Genomic DNA, 21,017 nt, shown 5'->3' with positions numbered 1-21,017 from the left:
AGCACTAATGGCAAGATACATAACATGCAGACATCCTCTTCATTCTACTCAAACCTGGGATTGAAACGTGTGTATTGAACTATTGCAGTTGTCTTCCATACCTTCCATATTCGCACCCAACTAAGCCTTTACCACAATGACTAATGGTGCGCTGTCCGACAAACAAAACTGTTTCACTGCTGTGTAAAATCTAACAGCCTATTGCGACACATCATGCAGTCTTGCTGGTGAAAGTGGAAAATCTGCTAGGTTCCTCATCAGGTACTGGCGTTGGATTTCAGGTCACAGAGTTAAGGCTGGATTACCTACCAGGCTGTCTGGAGACAGTTATTTATGGCCATCCTTATTCACCAAAAAGAAACCTCACTCACTACTGGGTATTTCCTCCAGTCGGCTGCAAGCAGACAGAAATTTTGTTTGTATGGCTGTGGTTTTTCATTGTGTATTGTAGATGGGAGTCTTACCAATAGTATCTTCTTGTTTGAGATGTAATGGGATATCTGACAACACTGATTGGCAGAAGACACCTCTAAAGTGGATTTTTTGATGCACTGCCTGAGAGAAAGGACTCCACGGGACAAGGGATTGGTCGTTTCAATCTCTACCGGTTCCCTGGAGAGACCTGATCATTTATATTTAGAGACGGTTTTCCCGAGCTGGTCTGGCATTGGCCATAACAAAGATTACTACAGTAGCCTCACAGGATTTGACCTGATCAGATGCACTGGATGCGAGTGGAACAGAGGCAGGAGCAGGGATTATTTAAAGCTGAGGGCTTAGAGTGCTCTGTAATCATTCATTCTCCTCTCTGCCTAACAGTGATGCAGTGAGAGAAAATGATAGATCGCTATTCTATGGCTGGCAGGCGGAGGATCTTGAGATCATTGTGCCATTTGTGTGCCAGGAGAAGACATCTTTTAAGTGGCTAAACCTGGCAGCTGTCTATCAAAGGCGACATGAAGGATTCCTGTCGCGTGTGCGGTGGTCGTTTGGTTGGCAACCAGTGTCGTTGGATCTTCAGCACGTCAGGAAAGCGGAAGATACAAATAATCTTGTCCCACGTTCTGGGCTGGGAGGTGACTCGCGATGGCCGCGGAGAGTTCCTCTGTGGGAAATGTGTGTTCCAGCTGGAAAAGGTGGTGCAGTGTGATGTTAACCTCAGCCAGCTCCAGGAAAAGCACAACAGCCAAGTCCAGAAACTACAAGCGGAGAAAGAACACCTGATGCAGTGCATCGTCCACGTCTACAACAAAAACAACCACGGTCGGGAAAGGAGTGGTGAGGAGAGTGTCCAGCGCTCTAAGACTCCCCTCAGGTCATCTGGGGCGGCCAGTTTTGACGACGAGGCCGTATGTCTCCTGCCCTCGGACGCGCAATTAGTGGGGGAGAGTGGAGGCGGTCCCCGCATGAGGAGATGTGTGAGTCTGGATAGACTTGTCAGCAAAGGAGTCTTCCAAGGGCGTTCAGGTCTCAGGAAATGGAGGATGGGGTCGGCGGTAGGGCTCGATAGCTCTACGAAGAGCTCTGGTTTACGCGGCTCGCGTTGCAGCTCTCAGAGCATGTACCTGGACCTGGTTCACTATAAGGGCGCATTTCCCAGATCTGGATTCAAAGGTCGCTCCACATCCCTGCAGTCGCTCAACAGGGACTTTGCCTCAGACATTCCAGACGCTCCACGTAAAAATAAACTCAGAGAAGCCAAGACTTGTGTTGCCAGAAAAGCAACCTCTAATGATGACGAGGGAAAGGCTCAGGCTAAGTTCCTCCTCCGCCGCTCTTCACGGCAGCCTTCGGTGATCTCTGATCTGACCCAGCTCCTGCGCTGCATCACCAAGCACGGTGTGTCTGTCCCTCCTGGGAGCCACATCCCTGTCCTGAAGAGCGTTGGCCGTGTCAACGTCTGCAGCAAGCGTGTACGCAGAGAGGCGGAGTGGAAGTCGCTTCATGACCTAACAGAGGAATTTGATGATAAATACACACCTGTCACAGTGGAGGTAGTTGACTACTGCATTCCACTTGGGGGAAAAAAAACCTGTCGGAGCAGCGGCCATTTTGAAGTATTGGCCGATGGAGAGATGCTAACGATGCTAATTCTCTTTCCCCGTTTGTGTTTCCTGAACTTGCTGAGTAGAGCGAGGTTAATCGTCTGGAGTCCGTCAACCAGATTCTGACTGAAGAGCTCAGCCAGGTTAAAAGCACCCATGAGAACCTGACCAAAACACTACAGGCAGCCCAGAATCAAACAAAGGTACATTGCAACTCTTCAGTATCTTGCAGTCAGTCGTGTTTCTTTGTCCAATGTCTTTTAATCATTTGTGTGAACAGACTCTGTCTGGAAGGTTGGAGGAGAAAGAGAATGAGCTCCACACAGAGAAGAACAACAACCTAAAGCAAGCCAAAACCATACAGGGGCTGACGCAGTTCCTCAGAGAAAAAGAAAAAGAGGTCGGTTCCTCTTTACAATCTTCTCTTCTGTATCAATCAATCGATGTATCGATCTTCTCTCTTCTTTTGTCTCTTCTCTTTGTAATCCGGTTACTGTACTTTGCCTCTGCATCACGTTGTCAGTCTGTGCTTTGTGCAGGTGGCAGAGCTGTGTCACGACATTGAGGACCGGGATGATGCTCTCGCCAAAGCAAGGGAGACGGCACACAAAGCCCAGATGCAGAAATACCAGGCACGTGGTCTACTGAGGCCTGATGTCACTTCCATCCACGGGGGAAAAGAACCATGGAGTTTGGCATCTCTCATGTTTTCCGTTTCTTCTGCAGGGAGCAGAAGAGCATCAAACTCTACTGATGGCAAAGCAAAGCGATTTGGCCCAACTCCAAGGGGAGCACCATGCCAAGGTGCTCGAAGCCCAAAAGCTGCAGCGCTCCCTGGACAGAAAGGAGCAGGAATTGGCTGACTTGCAGCAGGCAAAGGATCAGCTGGAGGTGGAGCTCGAAGACCTGCAACAGCAGAAGAAGAAGGGAGACAAAGCCCTAAACGTAAGACTACTGGAATACATTAAATCTCCTTTAAAACGGAGCAATTTCTTGTTTTTATTCAAGCATTTGCTTTGTTGTTTTCCCCACAGGATCTGACCAATCAACTCAAAAAGCTGAGTGGTGAGATCGGGGAGAGGGAAAGTTCTCTAGAGCAGCAATACCAGGAGCTGTTGGACCAAACCAAAAGAAGGGTGCAGGCCCATGAAGTCACCATCCAGAGGCTCACTTCTATCCTGGCTGATAAAGAGCAGCAATTACAGGTGACATAACAATGTTGTTCACCAAAAACAAAATAATGATTGTTGTTTGTCTGATCATCAGGAGTACATGGACATGGTGAGAGAAATCGAGCAGAGCAAGAGCCCAGCAGGAAGCAACAGTGTGCTCGCCAAACTGCGGCAAAGGCTGAAGGAAAAGGAGAAAGCGCTGGAGGTGAGCATCGCTGTTAAATCGTCTCACCCCGGTGATTTTTATTTTTGGTCTTTATGTTTCTCATCATCTCTCTGCTGGCTCACAGCAAGCGCTGGACGAGAGGTTTGCAGCCATCGAGGAGAAAGACAACCAAATACACCAGCTGCAGCTGTCGCTCAGGGAGAAGGAGAGAGATCTAGAGAGGCTCAATAACCTGCTGTCGCACAACAAAGAAACCATTAATGTGAGCAATGATTTGCAGGCGCTTGTTGATGATGCATGTTAGCACATCGTAGCGATCAGTCTCATATATCTCCTTGCAGAGTTTTGATAGCCTGCTTAAGGAGAAGGACGTGGAACTGCAGCATCTCGCAAACACACTGAAGAACCTGCAGAGAGCCAAGCAAGATGTGGAAGACAACCTGAACAGGTCGCTGAGGGAGAAAGACTCCATCATCAGCCAGCTGCAGCTCTCCCTCAGCGGGAAGACCAAAGATTTGGAGGTTAGTTAACAAGCTTGGCTGTTGTAGGACTTTTTCTCTGTCATCCTGTACTCAAATGCCCTTCTTCATCTTTTGCAGGAAATGGCAGAATCCATGCTGAGCCAATCCCAAAGTCACACACGTGACTATGCAGAGCAGATGGGCCAGAGGTTAAAGGTCACAGAGGCTATGCTGGCCGAGGCTGTGAAAGCCAGGGAAAGGCTCATTGCCGACAACGAGGGTGCTGTGGAAGGATTGCTGGCCACCATTAATAGCAAGGACCAACTCCTCAAGGTCGGCCCTACTCTTCCAAATTATTTCAACAAGTCCCATGCGCCTCACAAAGTCGCCCATTCCTTTACTCTGGTGGTTTGTCTCACCAGGAGTCTGCAGAGCACTACAACCGCATGCTGTCTGAGCGTTCCCAGGAGATTCAGGAACTGAGGAAGCAACTCTCGGACAGGCAGCAGCAGCTCTTAACCGCTGAGAAGCAAAGGGCCACAGTGAACCAGAAGGACTCTTTGGAAACTGCAGAGCTGCGAGTCGTCCTGGCTGAAAAAGACAGCCTCATCGATGTAAGCCTCTTCGGGATGAAGTAGGCACTCCGCTGTGACATGTGCTTGACTTACTGTAAAAGCCTAAGGAGGAGGAATGAAATTAGAACACCCACAGAGACACTAATCCTTTTTCCCATTCTGATTCCAAATGGCTGTTTGGCGCATGTGGAATTATTTCATTTCTGGTTAAAGGTATTATTTCTTTATGAGCTGTGTTGGTGTTTTTGCAGAGGCTCCTGCAGCGTGGCCCGGCGAAGGACCATTTGATGATGGAGCGCGACAAGGAGCCGGATCACGTGCTGGAGCTCAGACAAACTATCCAGATCATGCAGGAGAAGTTAGAGGAGCGTGAAGGTGAGGCCCGCCTCACATCTGTAGATGTTAGCACCACCTTTTTGAATACCGTAGCTACTTTCCTGCGCTGCAGCTGAGCTGTCCAGGAGGAACAGTGATGACAGCGTGGAGAACATTCCACTCTCCAAGAAGACTGTCGTCATCCTGAAGAAAGAGTTGGCCCAGAAAACTGAGGCACTCACCAAAGCGCTAAAGAGGGAGAATGAACTGAAGGTCTTACTTAGCTCCATTATTTTGACATATTGCTTGTTTATGTTTTATCACTTATACTGTTTTCTCTATCTAGATGTCTTTGGCAGAGCTCCAGTCATTGCTGTCTGAGTTGGAGGTCCGCAGTGAAGGTCAGGCCGCCAAAATCGAGTCCCTGACGGCAACTCTGGAGACGAAAGATGAGATTATCCATGTAAGGATTCCCTTTTTGAAGGAGCGTTTTTTTTCCGTTTCTTCTCCATCTGCCTGAGCTGTTCTTCGTGTTCCTCGAGCAGGTTCTCCAACAGCGTCTTGCTCAAAGAGGGGAGGCTCAGGGTGATTGCAGCCAAGATCATGTCATTGGCAGCAGCATGGATCGATCGCCTACCGGACTCCCTCAGCGGGAGAGAACCATGATTGGTGGAGACAGCCAGCAAGAGGTAAACCAAAAACCTAAAGCTATTTCTCTGAAATAGACAACAACTCCCTTAAAGCATGCCACCCTTGTATTAGGTGCTGCCCAGCCTTGTCGCATTACAGCAGGAGCATGAGGCTCTGAACAAAGCTTTGAGGGCCGAGCAGCAGCTCTACTCCAGCCTAGTCAGAACTGTGAAAGAGCAGGACAGGTGGGACAGCCCATTGACAGAAAATACCACTTGCATTCACTTCAGTTATTGTTGAATACATTAATGATTAATTGTGGCTTTTTGCAGCGCCCAGCGTTTCCATGCTCTGCAGCTGGAGTTGACAGCAGTGCAGCTCCTTAGGCAGCAGCTGGAGGACAGCATCAAGACAAACAAGGAGCTCAGGGACGACCTGGAGAGAGAGCTAGACAGAGCAAAAGCCAGAGAAGGTGCAGTGCAAATGCATTAGATTACCACGTGATCCCACTGGGTGGAAAGGGGCATTTAGGGTTGTTTATCAATTAGTAGGAGTAGGAGTAGGAGGCCTACTAAACTGAAGTTCTGGTAAGAAGCCCATTGAGGGAGATGAATTCATGACCACATGGGATTCACACACATCTTCTTCTCACGTGTTTGCTGTTGCTAACAAGATTACTTCACCGTGATATTTTTTTTTTTGTGTGTAGCATCTGTGCTCCTTCTGTCTACTATTCATTAACGTCATCACCTGCTCATCTGCATGCTGTCTCTGTCACTCCTCACATGTAACACTTTTCATTTCCCACCTGTCTGTCCGTTTATTAAAATGTGTGAATAAACTCTTTTGTTTGCCCTTCTTTAAACATCATGTGTGCTTGTTAACTTCCTGTCTGTCTGTGATTTACGTCACGTCTCTGCGGGTGTTAATCCATCCGATTCATTAGATCTACTCCTATAAACGTGTTGTTATATAACAAGCCAGAGGAACATACTGAAGGCTAGTTTTAAACGGGACTCTCCTCTCCTAATCTCTTATCAGGGGACATTGAGACTGATTGAAAGTGTCTCTGTGCACCCAGGTAGTCCCGTAAGCCCCAAGTACTTAAGAGTTTACCCACATGTGAGCGTGCTTGTGTGTTTTTTGTGTTTTTGCATGACAACCACTTCCTCATGTGTCATTACATACACAAGTGATGCAGGTGTAGAAATAGGTCAGCTGGACGTAACAAGCCTCCATCTCTGCAGCTCATTTCCCCATATACATATATAGCCACATGAACGTGGTTAATTGATATTAGTGTGTAAGTTAAATTTTCCATCTTAATGCTTGATTTAAGTAGCATATGTCAAAGCTGTAGACCATTCCTCTTGTCACGTAACAGTCTTACGCTCTTATGTACAGGTCTGAGCGTCGTGGACCCTAAAGAACTGGAGAGTGTGCGGCATCAGCTCGAAGATGCCCAGCGCTGGAACGCCTCCCTGCAGGCACGCTTGGGGGCCATCCAGAACCGCGGAGGTGGAGTGGGCGGGGCCAACGACTGTGGTAGGACCAAGAAAATGCACTCGATGTTTAAGGTTGGCATGCAACATCATCAAAACAGTACACCGATGTTTTTGCTTCAGGTGACACGCTGAGTTTCATCAGTGACCAGACTTCTTACATGAGTATCTGCGTGGGGGAGGGTCAGGATGACAGCTCACCTCAAGAGCTCAAACAGAAGGTGAATTTATTTTTAAAGTTATAATATGATGGAAGTTAAAAAAAAAAAAGTCTCACTTGCTTGTGTCTGTCGTTGTGGCCATTAGGTGCTGGAGCTGCAGGGCTGCATCAGCGGACTTCATACCTCAAACAACAAGCTGCAGAGCAGACAGGCATCACTGGAGAAGGTCGACCTTAATGATGCGTTCAACAAGGAGGCCAGCGGTCACCCCTGGAACCAGGTAAGTGGGCACAGAAACAGAGTTTTTCTCTGCTAAATCTCACAGCACAAGACACGTTCTGGTGTTAATCAGCAGAGACTGTCTGTGTCCACATTTAGTAACAACGCCGTCATCGTAACGTCCACCTTTAAGGAGCTCCTGTCTAACCTTTCAACCTAACTGAACCTCTGCCGTGTCTAACTTATGATGCTGCGTTCTAGAAAACTGGGAAGTTTTGAGAGTTTAAACATTTGAAGCCGCAGTTCTTATGGTGAAGTGTGTGGAAAATGAGCTGACGTACACAACACTGTCTACTAATGGTATGAGGTTTTGATGACTTTGGATTCGACCTGACAATATCATCAAGACTTGCAACTCGACTTGGACTTTGACATCAATGACTTTAGTCTGATGACTTAACATGATTTGAGATTTTTAGTGAATGTGTTGAGTATAATGAGCCTCCCCGTGCAATGTATCTTTTTAAAATAATATATTATTATGTAATTTCCAAACATCTGTTGACGCATCCAATCAGGTTTATGAACAAACAACGAGGGAGTGGATTACATGTCTGTGCATTGACTAAATCCTGAATGCACTTTTTTTCTTGTCACGCTGATCTTATTGAAAAAATGAAACAATTCAAAATGCTTTCATTCTATTTGTTAAATTGAATAGTGTTACAGTCTAAAAATTGCATTTTATTTGGTGAACACAAAACAGTGTTTATGACTTGTAGGCACTCGAAAATGTTGAGCCAATGACTTCAGACTCCAGACTTGAGACTTGCAAAAACGCTAACTTGCTCCCACCTCTACTGAATGCATATTTTATGGATGTTCATGTAGACATACAACACAATATTCTGTGTGCCTTGAAAAATCAATCTTTTGAAACATGGCTGGGATTGAGTGAGTTAAAATGGGTAGTGAAATGTGGAATGTATTTTGACAAAGCAAATGCAAGCGTATTGCCTTTTTGTCTACATTCAATTTCCCAGCAGTCTCCAATGCAGCATGTCTCTGAATGTCCTATCTTTGCAGTACTGTATGTGTGACTTCCTGTTGGAGAAAAGATCCTCTTGATTCTTTCCTGCATTGTTCCTAACCAGCCCTGTCTCTCCATCTCTGTGTGCCCATGAAACGGTCTCTCTTCACCATGCCACATTAGACACGTCACGCCATCCCGCTGTCGCTTTGCAGTGTTTTTTTGGCTTCTGTTCCCTCATTGAGTTTTGTTTTTATCGAGCCACGTATGTCATACTCGCCTCCCATCCCATTACTCTAGCAGCTAGAGAGGACGACGGACCCGCCGTGTCGAGACAGTTCGAGTCAGACGGACATCAAACAGGGGCAGGTATGTTCATGAATGAGCAATATTTTTGCTTGAAAGGGCTCACCATATTTCTAATGTATTCTTTTACCTTGTGTAGCCACAAGGTGATGAGAGTGTGGACAGCGGCCTTTGCCAGAGCAGAGAGCATGCTCATTCTGCCAATGCAGACATTATTCAGGCACACCCAGTTGGAGCAACCCTTCAATCCCTGCTGACCGACTGTGACGCTGCATCACTCCTGCACCTAAAGTGGGTCTTTTTTTACATTTTTTTTTTTTATCCATACCTGCCTCCACGGAACATGCACCTGCCTAAACTGTTAACACATTTCTTGTTGCAGAGGGGAAGTTTTCAGGCTAACTGCTGAAAATGTGCAACTGCAAGGCCTGCTGAAGGAGCAGACGTCCACAGAGTGCAAAGAGAAAGAGAGCAGAGACGCTTCAGGGAACAGCAGCGACGGGCAGGTTGAGTTAAGGCAGGGCAGAGAAAGTTTGCAACCTGCAGTTCAGGTTGAAGCTAAGGTCACCAGGCTGGCAAAGGAAGATGGGAAGACTGCTATTTATGGGGGCACCCCTGTCACCACAGAGGAAGCTAATGATCACAGCCAGATTTCAAAGCACAGGGTAGGTTTGGTATTCTAGGCAGAGTGCTTTGCTTTTATTCGATTTCCTTGTCTTGTGTTTTCACTTCTGTTTCACTTGTAGGCCAGCACAAAATCTCGCCTGCCCGTCCCAGTGAGGCAGAGAATGGAAGCTTGCAGCAGCACACGCCCGGAGACAGGTTCTGATTGTGTCAGAACAGATGCGCTCCAACACCTTCATGGAGAAGCTGACCAGCAACTTTTTGGAGACTCCACCATGTCATCTCAGCAAAGCACTTGCCCCGCCTCCTCCAACGGCCCCACTCGTGAGAGTGGCCTTCCAGCCACATGCACGCAGGATAACACCCAGGCCAGCTCTGCCCTTTTTACCCAGCTGGAGCTCCTTCACCAAGAGTGCCAGGAAAAAGAGTCCTTGATCAGCAAGCTCAGCGAGCAGCTGGCCGACTGGGAAGAGCTCCACGCTCAGCTCCAGGAGAAGGACCGCCTCAATCGCCAGTACATGGAGGCCTTGCAAGCTGCAAAGTCCACCATTGCTTACCTGACTGCCTGTAGTCTGGACAGCCAGGAGGAGTGTGGGCCACACGCCTGTACATGCACAGGATCCGGTTCTGTGGGATCCGATGCCGTCTTCTACAGCAGATGCATGGACTTACAGAAAGCACTACAAGAGAAAGAGAATCTCATCAACCACCTTACACGACTATTGAACTTGGCAGAGAGACTCATCTTGTCGTCAGACAGCCAGGAAAAGCAGTCAGAAATCAGAGATCTGTGTTTAAAGATAGAGGCAGTGAATGCCGGGTCACACAAGGAAAGCTCGAGAGCGGTGTCTGGAGGAACTTCTACGCATGAGCGACAGCCACAGTCACTGTCTTTGCAGGAAGTGCTTTGTGACCAGGGTGGACTGAATGCTTCTGGTAATTCTACACAAATAGCATCAGGATCATTCAACGAAAAAGAGTTGAGGGATCAGGAAGAGGCACAAGAAAGTTGCCATGTTATAAGTAAGGAAATGACCATAGTTCTTGCAAAATGCCTGAGTTCAACAGAATCTGCCATCGCTTCTCTGGCAGCACACTGCACAAACACCAGCTCCTCAACCGCCGCTGAACTCCAGCAGCATTTGGACAACCTCCAGAAAGCTCTGCAAGAGAGACGAGCACTCGAGCACCTGACCCAAACCACTCAATCAAGCAGCAGTGCATCGACAGAACTCCACCCAGAGCTCCATCGCAATCTGCAGCTCCTGTGCCAGGTCCTTGCCGATCACACCCAGAGGATCTGTGAGCTCCAGGCCTCCCTTCAGGAGGAGAGGGCCTGTAGGGAACAGAGTGAGGCCCATGCAACCGTGCCGGATGCCAAGGGATTACCGCCTAGTGTTCAGGCCCAGCTGGAGACTCTCCACAAGGCGCTGAGGGAGAAGAAAAAAGCCTGTAAAAACTTAGAGGAGAAACTTGCCACGGCCCAATCCGTTGTCACTAAGACACTGTCACCTAAAACTGCACGGAAAGGTAAGACACCCGCTGCTTTCATTTGAGCTTGTTTGTGTAGATTAGCCATGATCATCATGTGAAGGACAAAGCCATGAGCTAAATGCTAACTTAACGTGAACGTTGCCTCCAATCCCAGCTCTGGAGAAGGATGACAAAGGTGTGCAGGTGGACCTGGGTTACGAAACCACAGGCAAGAGTGAGAACGATAGGGAAGGGAGCAGTAGCACAGGTTAGACGCCCTCTGCTGAGTGGATACTAATCTCACACACCTTCACGTGGACTCTGGAATGGTCCGCATGGGGAGTGAACAGAAGCTGCAATACGGGTGTCAAAGTCGTGCCATGGAGGGCCGAGACACTGACTGCTTTCTTTCCAGCCGGTCACTAAAGCAGGTGATTTAATGATCAACACCTCCTTCAATTACCTGCTTGAGAAACTGGTTGGAGAGAAAGCCTGCAATGTCTCGGCCCTCCATTGACGCACGTGCTGTAACACAACTCCCTCCTAACCTCACGGTGTTTTCTTCTGGTTTCAGCGTGGTCTTTTTCCTCAGCGCTTTTTAATATCATGCAATGTTCCGCATGGATGGATCCTTGCATGTTTTCACTCAAGTTTGGGAATGTTTTATCAGCGCCTGATAACTTTCACTTTTGCTTCTGTCTCTCCTGATTAGACAGCCTTGTGTCTCCCAGGCTGACAGATATTATACATCCACAAGCCTTTTCTTTCATTGCTTCTGTCCCTTCCTCTCCACATGTCCAGACCTAGAGGTGGCTGTGAAACCAAGTGGCAGTCTTCTTGAGCAGGCCCACTTTTCTATCACTGAAAATCTGGACTCCACCTCCAGCACTCCATACCCAAGTTCCCCCACCCTGAGCTCGGCCAAGGTACTCTACTACACACGGCGGCTACGTGGGAACTCAAATAGCTAAATTAATTCTGTCGCATGTTTTCAGGCCAGTCTGAAGAGCCCGCAGACCTATGAGGCCTACGGCCTCTCGGAGGACCCGCTTCAGCTTCAAACGCAGGTGCGAGACCTGAAGGTCCAGCTGGAAAGCCAGACCAAAGTCATCCTCCAAATGCAAAGTCTTCTGCGGAGGAATTCCTGCGACCCGGTGGCCAGCCCCTCTGACCAGTCACTGGATCAGGACAGAACACAAGGCTGCAGCCATGACAGGAGACCCAGTCGAGAGCAGCCACCAGAGAAAGAGGGTGACGGAGAGATGAACAAAGAGGCGGGGAGAAACAAAAGCATGAAGGAGCAGCTACAGCACACCCGCAGCCGATCTACATCACCCGCCAGGTTGGGCCTTCTTCCTTACAGTAATAAAGCGCCCATCCCCTGGAAGTTGTATCTTCCCTCGCCCCTGACCTCAATCTGTCCGTTCTGCAGCCTGGACTCACTGGTGCAGTCACAGGCCAGGGAGCTGTCGCAACTGAGACAGCAGATCAAGGACAGCCGCAGGCTGGGTGCCCTGCAGCGGCAACGGATGGAGGAGTTGAGCAGGGCCTTGCAGGAGATTCTGCAGGCCGGCGAAGTGGGGGAGGTGGTCAAGGGGCAGCTGGACAAGAGCCTGAGTATTCTGGAGCAGCTGGAGGGACGGACAGACAAAGGTGAACTACAGAGTGGTTGAGAACATGCAGCTAACACACAGGCTAATCCAAAGATACGTTGTGACGTATTACGCAGACCAGGCTGAAGTCCTTGATGGCTTTTGTTGTCCGTCTACTAGGAGAGCCTCGTCCGCATAATGAAGACATGGCCGGTCTGGAGCTTTCCCACAGGTACATCTCAACCTTTGACACGACTGGTAGATATTTGCCACCTGTGTGTCCACTGCAGGACATGTATTTGTTGAAGGCTGCAAGGTACCATGACTTGGTTTGAACACACTGTGGTTGTTTTCTCATTGGAGATTCATGAACTCCTGTTAGACAGAAATGTATCATACATGTTCGTTAGGAATGAAACATGTAGAATATTACAAATGTCCCATTTCAAAGAGAACGTTCCATGAAGAACTAAAATAATTGCTGCTTTGGAGAATTCCACATGTGACTGTTTTTTAGTTTCTTTTCTTGTGTTTTATGTTTGCATCATGACCTCCCTCCCTTTCTGACCCCATCTGGGTTGTTGGGCTTGAATGACGTCTGGCTGTTGACCTACTTTCAAAACAATTGATGTTGCATTGCTGACAAGTGGGTCACAGCTGTGTTACGCATCAGGACACCAACAGAATAATCACCGCCAGGGGATGTTGTGATGTGGGGGACGTGGCGTGTTTGTATTTGTAGCACCTACGGGCCAACCGACAGCCCCGCTCGAATCCAGCAGGAGATGGATAATCTGCGTCAGGAGCTAGAGGGAGAACGAGAGCGACTGCGGCGTCACGTTGTCTTCTTGCTCCAACACAAAGTCATGGTGGCCGAGCGCACTAGCAAGCGTTTGGACCTGTGAGTGGGGCGTGATATTTGCTGTATGGACATGATGTCTTCCAGTAAAACACACTATGTAGTAGGCTGCACAATTTACATGTCCACCTTTTCTTTTCTTCCATTACGAGCTGCATCACAAACGTTTTAGCGAGGACTCAGGCTGCACTTTATGTCTGTCTGTCCTTAGCATGACGGCCGGCACTCACTCATTGCTCTCCCCGTCCCCTGGCGCACGAGTCAGCTACACCACTGACGTCTATCATGCATCAGCTTGCGGGAGAAGCAATGGCATTCATTAATGGACTTGTCTTTTGAGACTGTGGAGTGAGCCAGCAGGCCATGGTTTGGGCTTCCAATACATAATTAGTGTTATTCAAGAACAGATAGATTTATTCTAGCAATGAATCAATGATTACATGTGGAAGAATCCTAAGCTCATGATGGACATTGCAGAATGGTGCAGTCCTACCATGTAGTGCGTACTACCAAGTGTGTACTCTGTATTTCACACTTGTCTCTGCTGGGCTACTTTTCATTTGTAAAGGATTGTGTTTCTGCTGGTGGGCGGGGTTTAGCTCCTCGGTCCGATGATGAAATGTTTCTTGAGCTTGATGAGATGTGAGCGCTGGTGTAGAGCAGGGGGGTGTCCAAGGTGTTTCCAGTGCCACAGGGCTGCAAGGTGGAAAATGAAAGGCTGCATCTTTGCCACACATGTAGATTTGCTCAGAAGTTCTATGTACAGTATTTCTATGTCCAGTATTTCATGTGAAAACTATCAACTTAGCTCTCTAGCTCCATGTTTGCTGGCTTTTTCTTTTATTTAGTTTTACAAATATTTCAACTTTGTTCTTTCCTTTTTGTAGCATTATGACTTTATTCCTTTCATATTTGGACTTCATTCTCGGGACATTAGAACTCTTTCCACAAGCTAATTTTCCAAGAATGACCACTCTTTTGTTGTTTAGTTTGTTTCTCATGATATTCTGACTTTATTCTTGTCAGGTGACCACTGTTTTTTCCACTTCCTTCTTGTAATGATGACTTTATTCCCATCATATTTGGACTTCATTCTTTTTCCACAACATCCATCCATCCATTTTCTATGCTGCTTCTCCTCATGAGGGCGGTGGGGGCATGCTGGAGCCTATCCCAGCTGACTTGGGCGACAGGCGGGGTACACCCTGGACTGGTTGTTTTTTCAACTTTGTTGGTTTTTTTCATAATTTTACAACTTAAAAAAAACAAGTGTTTGCGTTAGTATTTCAACTTTGTGAAGTTCTTCTCATAAAATGGTTAGATTACAACGTTTTGGTCTTAATGTTGTGGCTTTCTTCTTGTTTCCATTCTTGCTGTCGTTTCTTTAGTTTTCTTGTGGAGTTGTATGTTTCCAATGTGCACGTATAATAGCACTTTTTAAAAAGAACATATCAACTCTTTGCTATCATAATCAATGAGTTTATTGATTGCGTTCATTCTCATCAAATTGCAGCTGTTTTTTTCCATTTCTTAGTTGTTGTTTTAAATGTTCCAACTATTTCAACTTTCTTCTGCTACTGATGACTTTATTATTTCCAGAATATTTAGAGTTTATTCTTGTAGCATTGTAACTTTTTCCAAAGATGACAACTTTATTTCGTTTTTTGTTTTTCATAAGAGTACGACTTCAATTTAAAAATGTCTTCTTTTTTTTTAATAATTGCATTTTATGCTACTAAAATTCTGTTATTTTCCAACTGGCTTACAAGTTGGAGAGAGAAGGCCGACCAGCCTGGACTTTAGTGTTAACATGGCTGACCTTCCTCCCCCCAGGTTGGCCACGGAGCTTCAGGAGAAGAACCGCCTCATTCAGAGCCTGCAGAGTCAGGTCAGAGGTCACAGTCCCAGCAGCCACCACAGCTCCCACCCTGACCCGAACCCCTCGGACAGGCTGGCACCCACACGAGGTACGTGACGTGCTAGTGAGGAGTCCATCTTCCTGAGAATGTGAAGCTTTGTGTGTGAAAATGGAAAAGAAAGGACAGTTGTATGTGAGGGTGGTGTGGTGGCATGCCACTTGTTTTCCACTCAGGACCATTGTGGTGCCGTGTCGGGTGTCGCGTTTCCACCCCCCACTTAGACTTGCATTATTCAGTGGCACCTATCTGCTTCCGTCAGGGGAGAGAGACTCGTAGCTTGCTGTGCACGGACGGTCGGACCCTTCCTCGGTGACTGTTGTGTTCACGTGCAGATCAGTGGCGTGCCAGAGATGCTTCTGGCGTAGGAGGAGCCGAGGAGGGCGTGGTGGGTGAGCAGGAAACAGGAAGCAGACTGCTGGGGCTGCAGAGGGAGAACGGACGCTTGCAGGAGCAGCTGAGGAGCAGCGAGCAGCTCAACACCACCCTGCGCAGTGAACTGGACCTGCACCACTCTGTCATGGCCCATCATCGGGACCGGGAGCTGGATCAGGAGGTGGTACCTTCGGCACAAGGGAGCGCCATCAATTCAAGTAGGACATTAACAGGTATGCTTTTTATTTAGGAAACTGGTCAGCCTCTAACTCCTTGTCCAATCAGACCTGCTGGCAGAACATCTGCAGGAGATCAGAGCGTTGAGACAGCGCCTGGAGGACAGCATCTCCACCAACGACCGCCTGAGGGAGCAGCTTGAGAAGAAGCTCGCTGAGGTGGAGAAAGACCCAGGTGACCGCTCGCTCTCTCTCTCTCTCGGATGCTGGTGGAAGCCATTTGCTCATTGGTGACTGTGTGCGTGCCAACAGCAGCCACAAACATCTTCATCCACGGGAACGAGGAGCAGAGCCAGCTCATCAACGAGGTGCGCTTCCTTTGGGGTCAGAACCAAGCGCTGAAGGAGCAGCTCCACCTGGAATGTAAAGGTACCGCTCACGACACACGCTTGGCCTCTTGTATGAACGTGCACACCATACACCACCTCTTCAGACAAGCAGAAGGAGAGCGAGAGGCTGCAGGAGAATTTGGCGAGGCGCACGGCCAAACTGGAGCAGAGCAGGAAGGAGTGCGAGATTCTCAGGCAGGAGAACCAGCGGCTGCAGGAACGACTGGAGCTCAGCGGCCGAGAGAACGCTCACCTCCAGGAGCAGCTGAGCAGGTATGATCTCCATGGCGCCATGACGTGCACGTGCACACACCGTGACGATGGTGTGTGTGTGTGTGTGTGTGTGTGTGACCCGTTGCTAATAACACACTAAAGCCAGCCTGAAACATGAACCCAAGACAGCAGTCTAGCGTTTCACTCCTCCTTTCCCTCGTTCATTGTTCATAGTAGCGTGTCTTGTCGTCCAGCCTGCAGGGCCAGGTGAAGCTCCACAGGCAGCAGCTCAGCGACTCGCAGCACCTCCTGCAGTCACTGCGCGTGGAGCTGCAGGTCCACGAGAAGGTCAACAGCAACGCTGCACGTACGTTTGTTACAGTGAAACGGTAGCACACTTGTGGCATGGGAGGCGTGGCCTAAGGAGAGCCACGCCTTATTGCAAGGTGTGCACAATTACCATAGCTAGCTAACCTAGTACTTGAGTAGTTTTACTAGTGTGTACATTCCATCTAGTAAGGACCTAGTAACCTAGTACTTGAGTAGTTTACTAGTGTGTACATGCCATCTAGTATGGACCTAGTAACCTAGTACTTGAGTAGTTTACTAGTGTGTACATTCCATCTAGTAAGGACCTAGTAACCTAGTACTTGAGTAGTTTACTAGTGTGTACATTCCATCTAGTAAGGACCTAGTAACCTAGTACTTGAGTAGTTTACTAGTGTGTACATTCCATCTAGTAAGGACCTAGTAACCTAGTACTTGAGTAGTTTACTAGTGTGTACATGCCATCTAGTATGGACCTAGTAACCTAGTACTTGAGTAGTTTACTAGTGTGTACGTTCCATCTAGTAAGGACCTAGTAACCTAGTACTTGAGTAGTTTACTAGTGTGTACATTCCATCTAGTATGGACCACCTAGTACTTGAGTAGTTTACTAGTGTGTACATGCCATCTAGTAAGGACCTGGTAACCTAGTACTTGAGTAGTTTACTAGTGTGTACATGCCATCTAGTAAGGACCTGGTAACCTAGTACTTGAGTAGTTTACTAGTGTGTACATGCCATCTAGTAAGGACCTGGTAACCTAGTACTTGAGTAGTTTACTAGTGTGTACATGCCATCTAGTAAGGACCTGGTAACCTAGTACTTGAGTAGTTTACTAGTGTGTACATGCCATCTAGTAAGGACCTGGTAACCTAGTACTTGAGTAGTTTACTAGTGTGTACATTCCATCTAGTATGGACCTAGTAACCTAGTACTTGAGTAGTTTACTAGTGTGTACATGCCATCTAGTAAGGACCTAGTAACCTAGTACTTGAGTAGTTTACTAGTGTGTACATGCCATCTAGTAAGGACCTAGTAACCTAGTACTTGAGTAGTTTACTAGTGTGTACATTCCATCTAGTAAGGACCTAGTAACCTAGTACTTGAGTAGTTTACTAGTGTGTACATGCCATCTAGTAAGGACCTAGTAACCTAGTACTTGAGTAGTTTACTAGTGTGTACATGCCATCTAGTAAGGACCTAGTAACCTAGTACTTGAGTAGTAGTAGTAGTTGACTATGATGACTTTTACATCAAGTGTTATGCTTTTATGTTTACACATAGAAAATCTATTTATTCATTTTATCAGTGAGAAAGCGTATTATTATTATTATTATTATTATTATTATTATTATTATTATTATAGACTGTTTCTCTGTACATTACTTTTTGGCTGTTTTTTTTTTTTTTTAATACTAGCGTTCTACTTGTACATTTTCTTCTCATACTAATATGACTTATTCTCATAATATTTTGACTTTATTACCTGAACATTTACCCAACCTAATTTTCCTAACATTTCGAATTCATTCTTTGTTTGTTTTCATATATTACAACCTTTATTACAACTTTTTTTTTAATTTTTGCTTTTTCCCCCCATTTTTGCTGTTTTTAAATTTTTTTTTTAATTTTATTGTTTAATCTTATTTTTTAGAATGTGCCAAGAGCCAATAAAGCAGTTGCAGACATAAATGGTCCCTGAGCAGCACTTTGGACACCCCTGGTGAAGATAGTACATGCTATGCAGTATAGACAACACACGCATGCATACTACTATGGACGTACTTTGGTCAGTAGTGTACATACTATGTAGGTCTACCCACAGAGCTACACCAATCGTCATCGGGGGTACATGAATAAAAATGAAAAACAATTAGAATTACCAGTGCACCTGAACGCCTCACGGTGAAAGGGGAACAGAGCAGGAAGTTGCTGACCTTGTCATCCTTGTATGGACGTACAGTAGTAGTATCCATCCTGCAGTATTGATGGCGTACATCGGGCACTGCAGTATGCATGGCGTACATCAGGTACTGCAGTATGGATGGTGTACATCAGGTACTGTGGTATGGATGGCGTACATCAGGTACTGCGGTATGCATGGCGTGCATCAGGTACTGCAGTATGCATGGCATGCATCAGGTACTGCAGTATGGATGGTGTACATCAGGTACTGCAGTATGCATGGCGTACATCAGGTACTGCAGTATGCATGGCGTACATCAGGTATTGCAGTATGGATGGTGTACATCAGGTATTGCAGTATGGATGGTGTACATCAGGTACTGCGGTATACATGGCGTACATCAGGTACTGCAGTATGCATGGCGTACATCAGGTACTGCAGTATGCATGGCGTACATCAGGTACTGCGTGTCTTTTATAATGCATACATGGCTTCATAGCTTGCTGTCTGTAGTTGCAAGTGTACTACTAAGTAACTAGTTGTGTACTAGTGTACCCTTACTAGTATGTACTTAATTCCTTAGTAGGTAACGAGACACACGTGATGTTATCCCTCCCCTATAGCAGAAGGGAGATGTACGATCAAATACAAATTAATGGAGTGGATATTGAAAAAGTGGAAGAATATAAATTCCTGGGGGTCATAATAGACAAAAAAATGAGTTGGAAATCTCATATTAAAAATATTCAACAAAAGGTGGCGAGAAATATCTCTATATTGAATAAAGCAAAATATGTTCTTGACCAAAAATCACTCCACACTCTGTACTGTTCCTTAGTATTAGCATATTTCATGTATTGTGTGGAGATATGGAGAAATAATTACAAAAGTAATCTTCACTCACTCACTGTACTCATAATGTATTCATTCATAATACCAAGTATAGACAACATACACACCTTTATTTTTAATATCACATATTAGTATCATTCATAATACCAAGTATAGACAACATACAAACCTTTATTTTTAATATCACATATTAGTGATGATCATTCATAATACCAAGTATAGACAACATACACACCTTTATTTTTAATATCACATATTAGTGATGATCATTCATAATACCAAGTATAGACAACATACACACCTTTATTTTTAATATCACATATTAGTGATGATCATTCATAATACCAAGTATAGACAACATACACACCTTTATTTTTAATATCACATATTAGTGATGATCATTCATAATACCAAGTATAGACAACATACACACCTTTATTTTTAATATCACATATTAGTGATGATCATTCATAATACCAAGTATAGACAACATACACACCTTTATTTTTAATATCACATATTAGTGATGATCATTCATAATACCAAGTATAGACAACATACACACCTTTATTTTTAATATCACATATTAGTGATGATCATTCATAATACCAAGTATAGACAACATACACACCTTTATTTTTAATATCACATATTAGTATCATTCATAATACCAAGTATAGACAACATACAAACCTTTATTTTTAATATCACATATTAGTGATGATCATTCATAATACCAAGTATAGACAACATACACACCTTTATTTTTAATATCACATATTAGTGATGATCATTCATAATACCAAGTATAGACAACATACACACCTTTATTTTTAATATCACATATTAGTGATGATCATTCATAATACCAAGTATAGACAACATACACACCTTTATTTTTAATATCACATATTAGTGATGATCATTCATAATACCAAGTATAGACAACATACACACCTTTATTTTTAATATCACATATTAGTGATGATCATTCATAATACCAAGTATAGACAACATACACACCTTTATTTTTTAAATCGCAGATTTTAAAATTAGCAGATTTAGTATTCTTTCAAACCGCTAGAATAATGTATAAAGTTAATAATAACTTGTCAGCCAAGAACTTCATACAGTATTTCTCAATCAGAGAGGAGAAATATGATCTTAGAGGAAAATTCAACTTAAAACATTTATATGCGAGAACTACGCTGAAAAGCCACAGCATTTCCGTGTGTGGAATTAAAAGATGGAACGGATTGAGTAAGGAAGTCCAACAAAGTACAGAGATGAGCACATTCATAAACAATACAAGCAGTTGATGTTTGCTAAATACAAGCAGAAGAGTCTTGATCATCACAATGATGTTCTGTCAGGTTTGTTATTTTTTTTGTTTTTTTCTGGGGTTTTTTAAAGAAAAAAAAGTTCTGTTTTTTTATTCATATATATATATATATATATATATATATATATATATATATATATATACATACACACACTTTTTTGGGGGGGGGTTTGTCTTACTGTGATTTATTATGTATTATTATTGTGATTATCATAGAAGACATGACATGGAACGCAGGAAGTGAATAACAAGTGTTGTACTAGATGTAGAATAGATGGGGGGTAGGATTAAATAAGCTCTGCTTCTTCCTACTCCTTTTGGACATGTGGAACTGTGAAAGGAGGATTCATGAGATGATTCGTGTTCAAATAAACTAAACTAAACCAAACCAA

General features: G+C 45.3%; 1 protein-coding gene across 1 annotated transcript in view; it reads left to right on the top strand.

Annotated features, from left to right (window-relative positions):
* cdk5rap2 (CDK5 regulatory subunit associated protein 2) overlaps nucleotides 1-21,017 on the top strand; it is a 32,126-nt gene that overhangs the window by 7,757 nt on the left and 3,352 nt on the right. The window contains 34 exon segments of the mRNA XM_054758159.1: nucleotides 2,132-2,248; nucleotides 2,326-2,445; nucleotides 2,585-2,677; nucleotides 2,772-2,990; nucleotides 3,080-3,250; nucleotides 3,312-3,422; nucleotides 3,508-3,645; nucleotides 3,725-3,904; nucleotides 3,983-4,210; nucleotides 4,213-4,458; nucleotides 4,671-4,794; nucleotides 4,868-5,007; nucleotides 5,081-5,197; nucleotides 5,280-5,423; nucleotides 5,497-5,609; nucleotides 5,697-5,836; nucleotides 6,769-6,909; nucleotides 6,990-7,087; nucleotides 7,173-7,307; nucleotides 8,577-8,645; nucleotides 8,722-8,873; nucleotides 8,965-9,247; nucleotides 9,329-10,736; nucleotides 10,855-10,947; nucleotides 11,481-11,605; nucleotides 11,675-12,021; nucleotides 12,112-12,332; nucleotides 12,452-12,503; nucleotides 14,964-15,097; nucleotides 15,382-15,639; nucleotides 15,707-15,832; nucleotides 15,910-16,026; nucleotides 16,091-16,259; nucleotides 16,454-16,566. Coding sequence (XP_054614134.1) covers nucleotides 2,132-2,248; nucleotides 2,326-2,445; nucleotides 2,585-2,677; nucleotides 2,772-2,990; nucleotides 3,080-3,250; nucleotides 3,312-3,422; nucleotides 3,508-3,645; nucleotides 3,725-3,904; nucleotides 3,983-4,210; nucleotides 4,213-4,458; nucleotides 4,671-4,794; nucleotides 4,868-5,007; nucleotides 5,081-5,197; nucleotides 5,280-5,423; nucleotides 5,497-5,609; nucleotides 5,697-5,836; nucleotides 6,769-6,909; nucleotides 6,990-7,087; nucleotides 7,173-7,307; nucleotides 8,577-8,645; nucleotides 8,722-8,873; nucleotides 8,965-9,247; nucleotides 9,329-10,736; nucleotides 10,855-10,947; nucleotides 11,481-11,605; nucleotides 11,675-12,021; nucleotides 12,112-12,332; nucleotides 12,452-12,503; nucleotides 14,964-15,097; nucleotides 15,382-15,639; nucleotides 15,707-15,832; nucleotides 15,910-16,026; nucleotides 16,091-16,259; nucleotides 16,454-16,566 — 6,442 coding nt within the window.

The sequence above is a fragment of the Dunckerocampus dactyliophorus genome, chromosome 17 (assembly GCF_027744805.1).
Source record: "Dunckerocampus dactyliophorus isolate RoL2022-P2 chromosome 17, RoL_Ddac_1.1, whole genome shotgun sequence".
In the NCBI taxonomy this organism is placed as follows: domain Eukaryota; kingdom Metazoa; phylum Chordata; class Actinopteri; order Syngnathiformes; family Syngnathidae; genus Dunckerocampus; species Dunckerocampus dactyliophorus.
The sequence above is the reverse complement of the archived record's forward strand: the minus strand, read 5'-3'. Positions and strand labels throughout refer to the sequence as shown.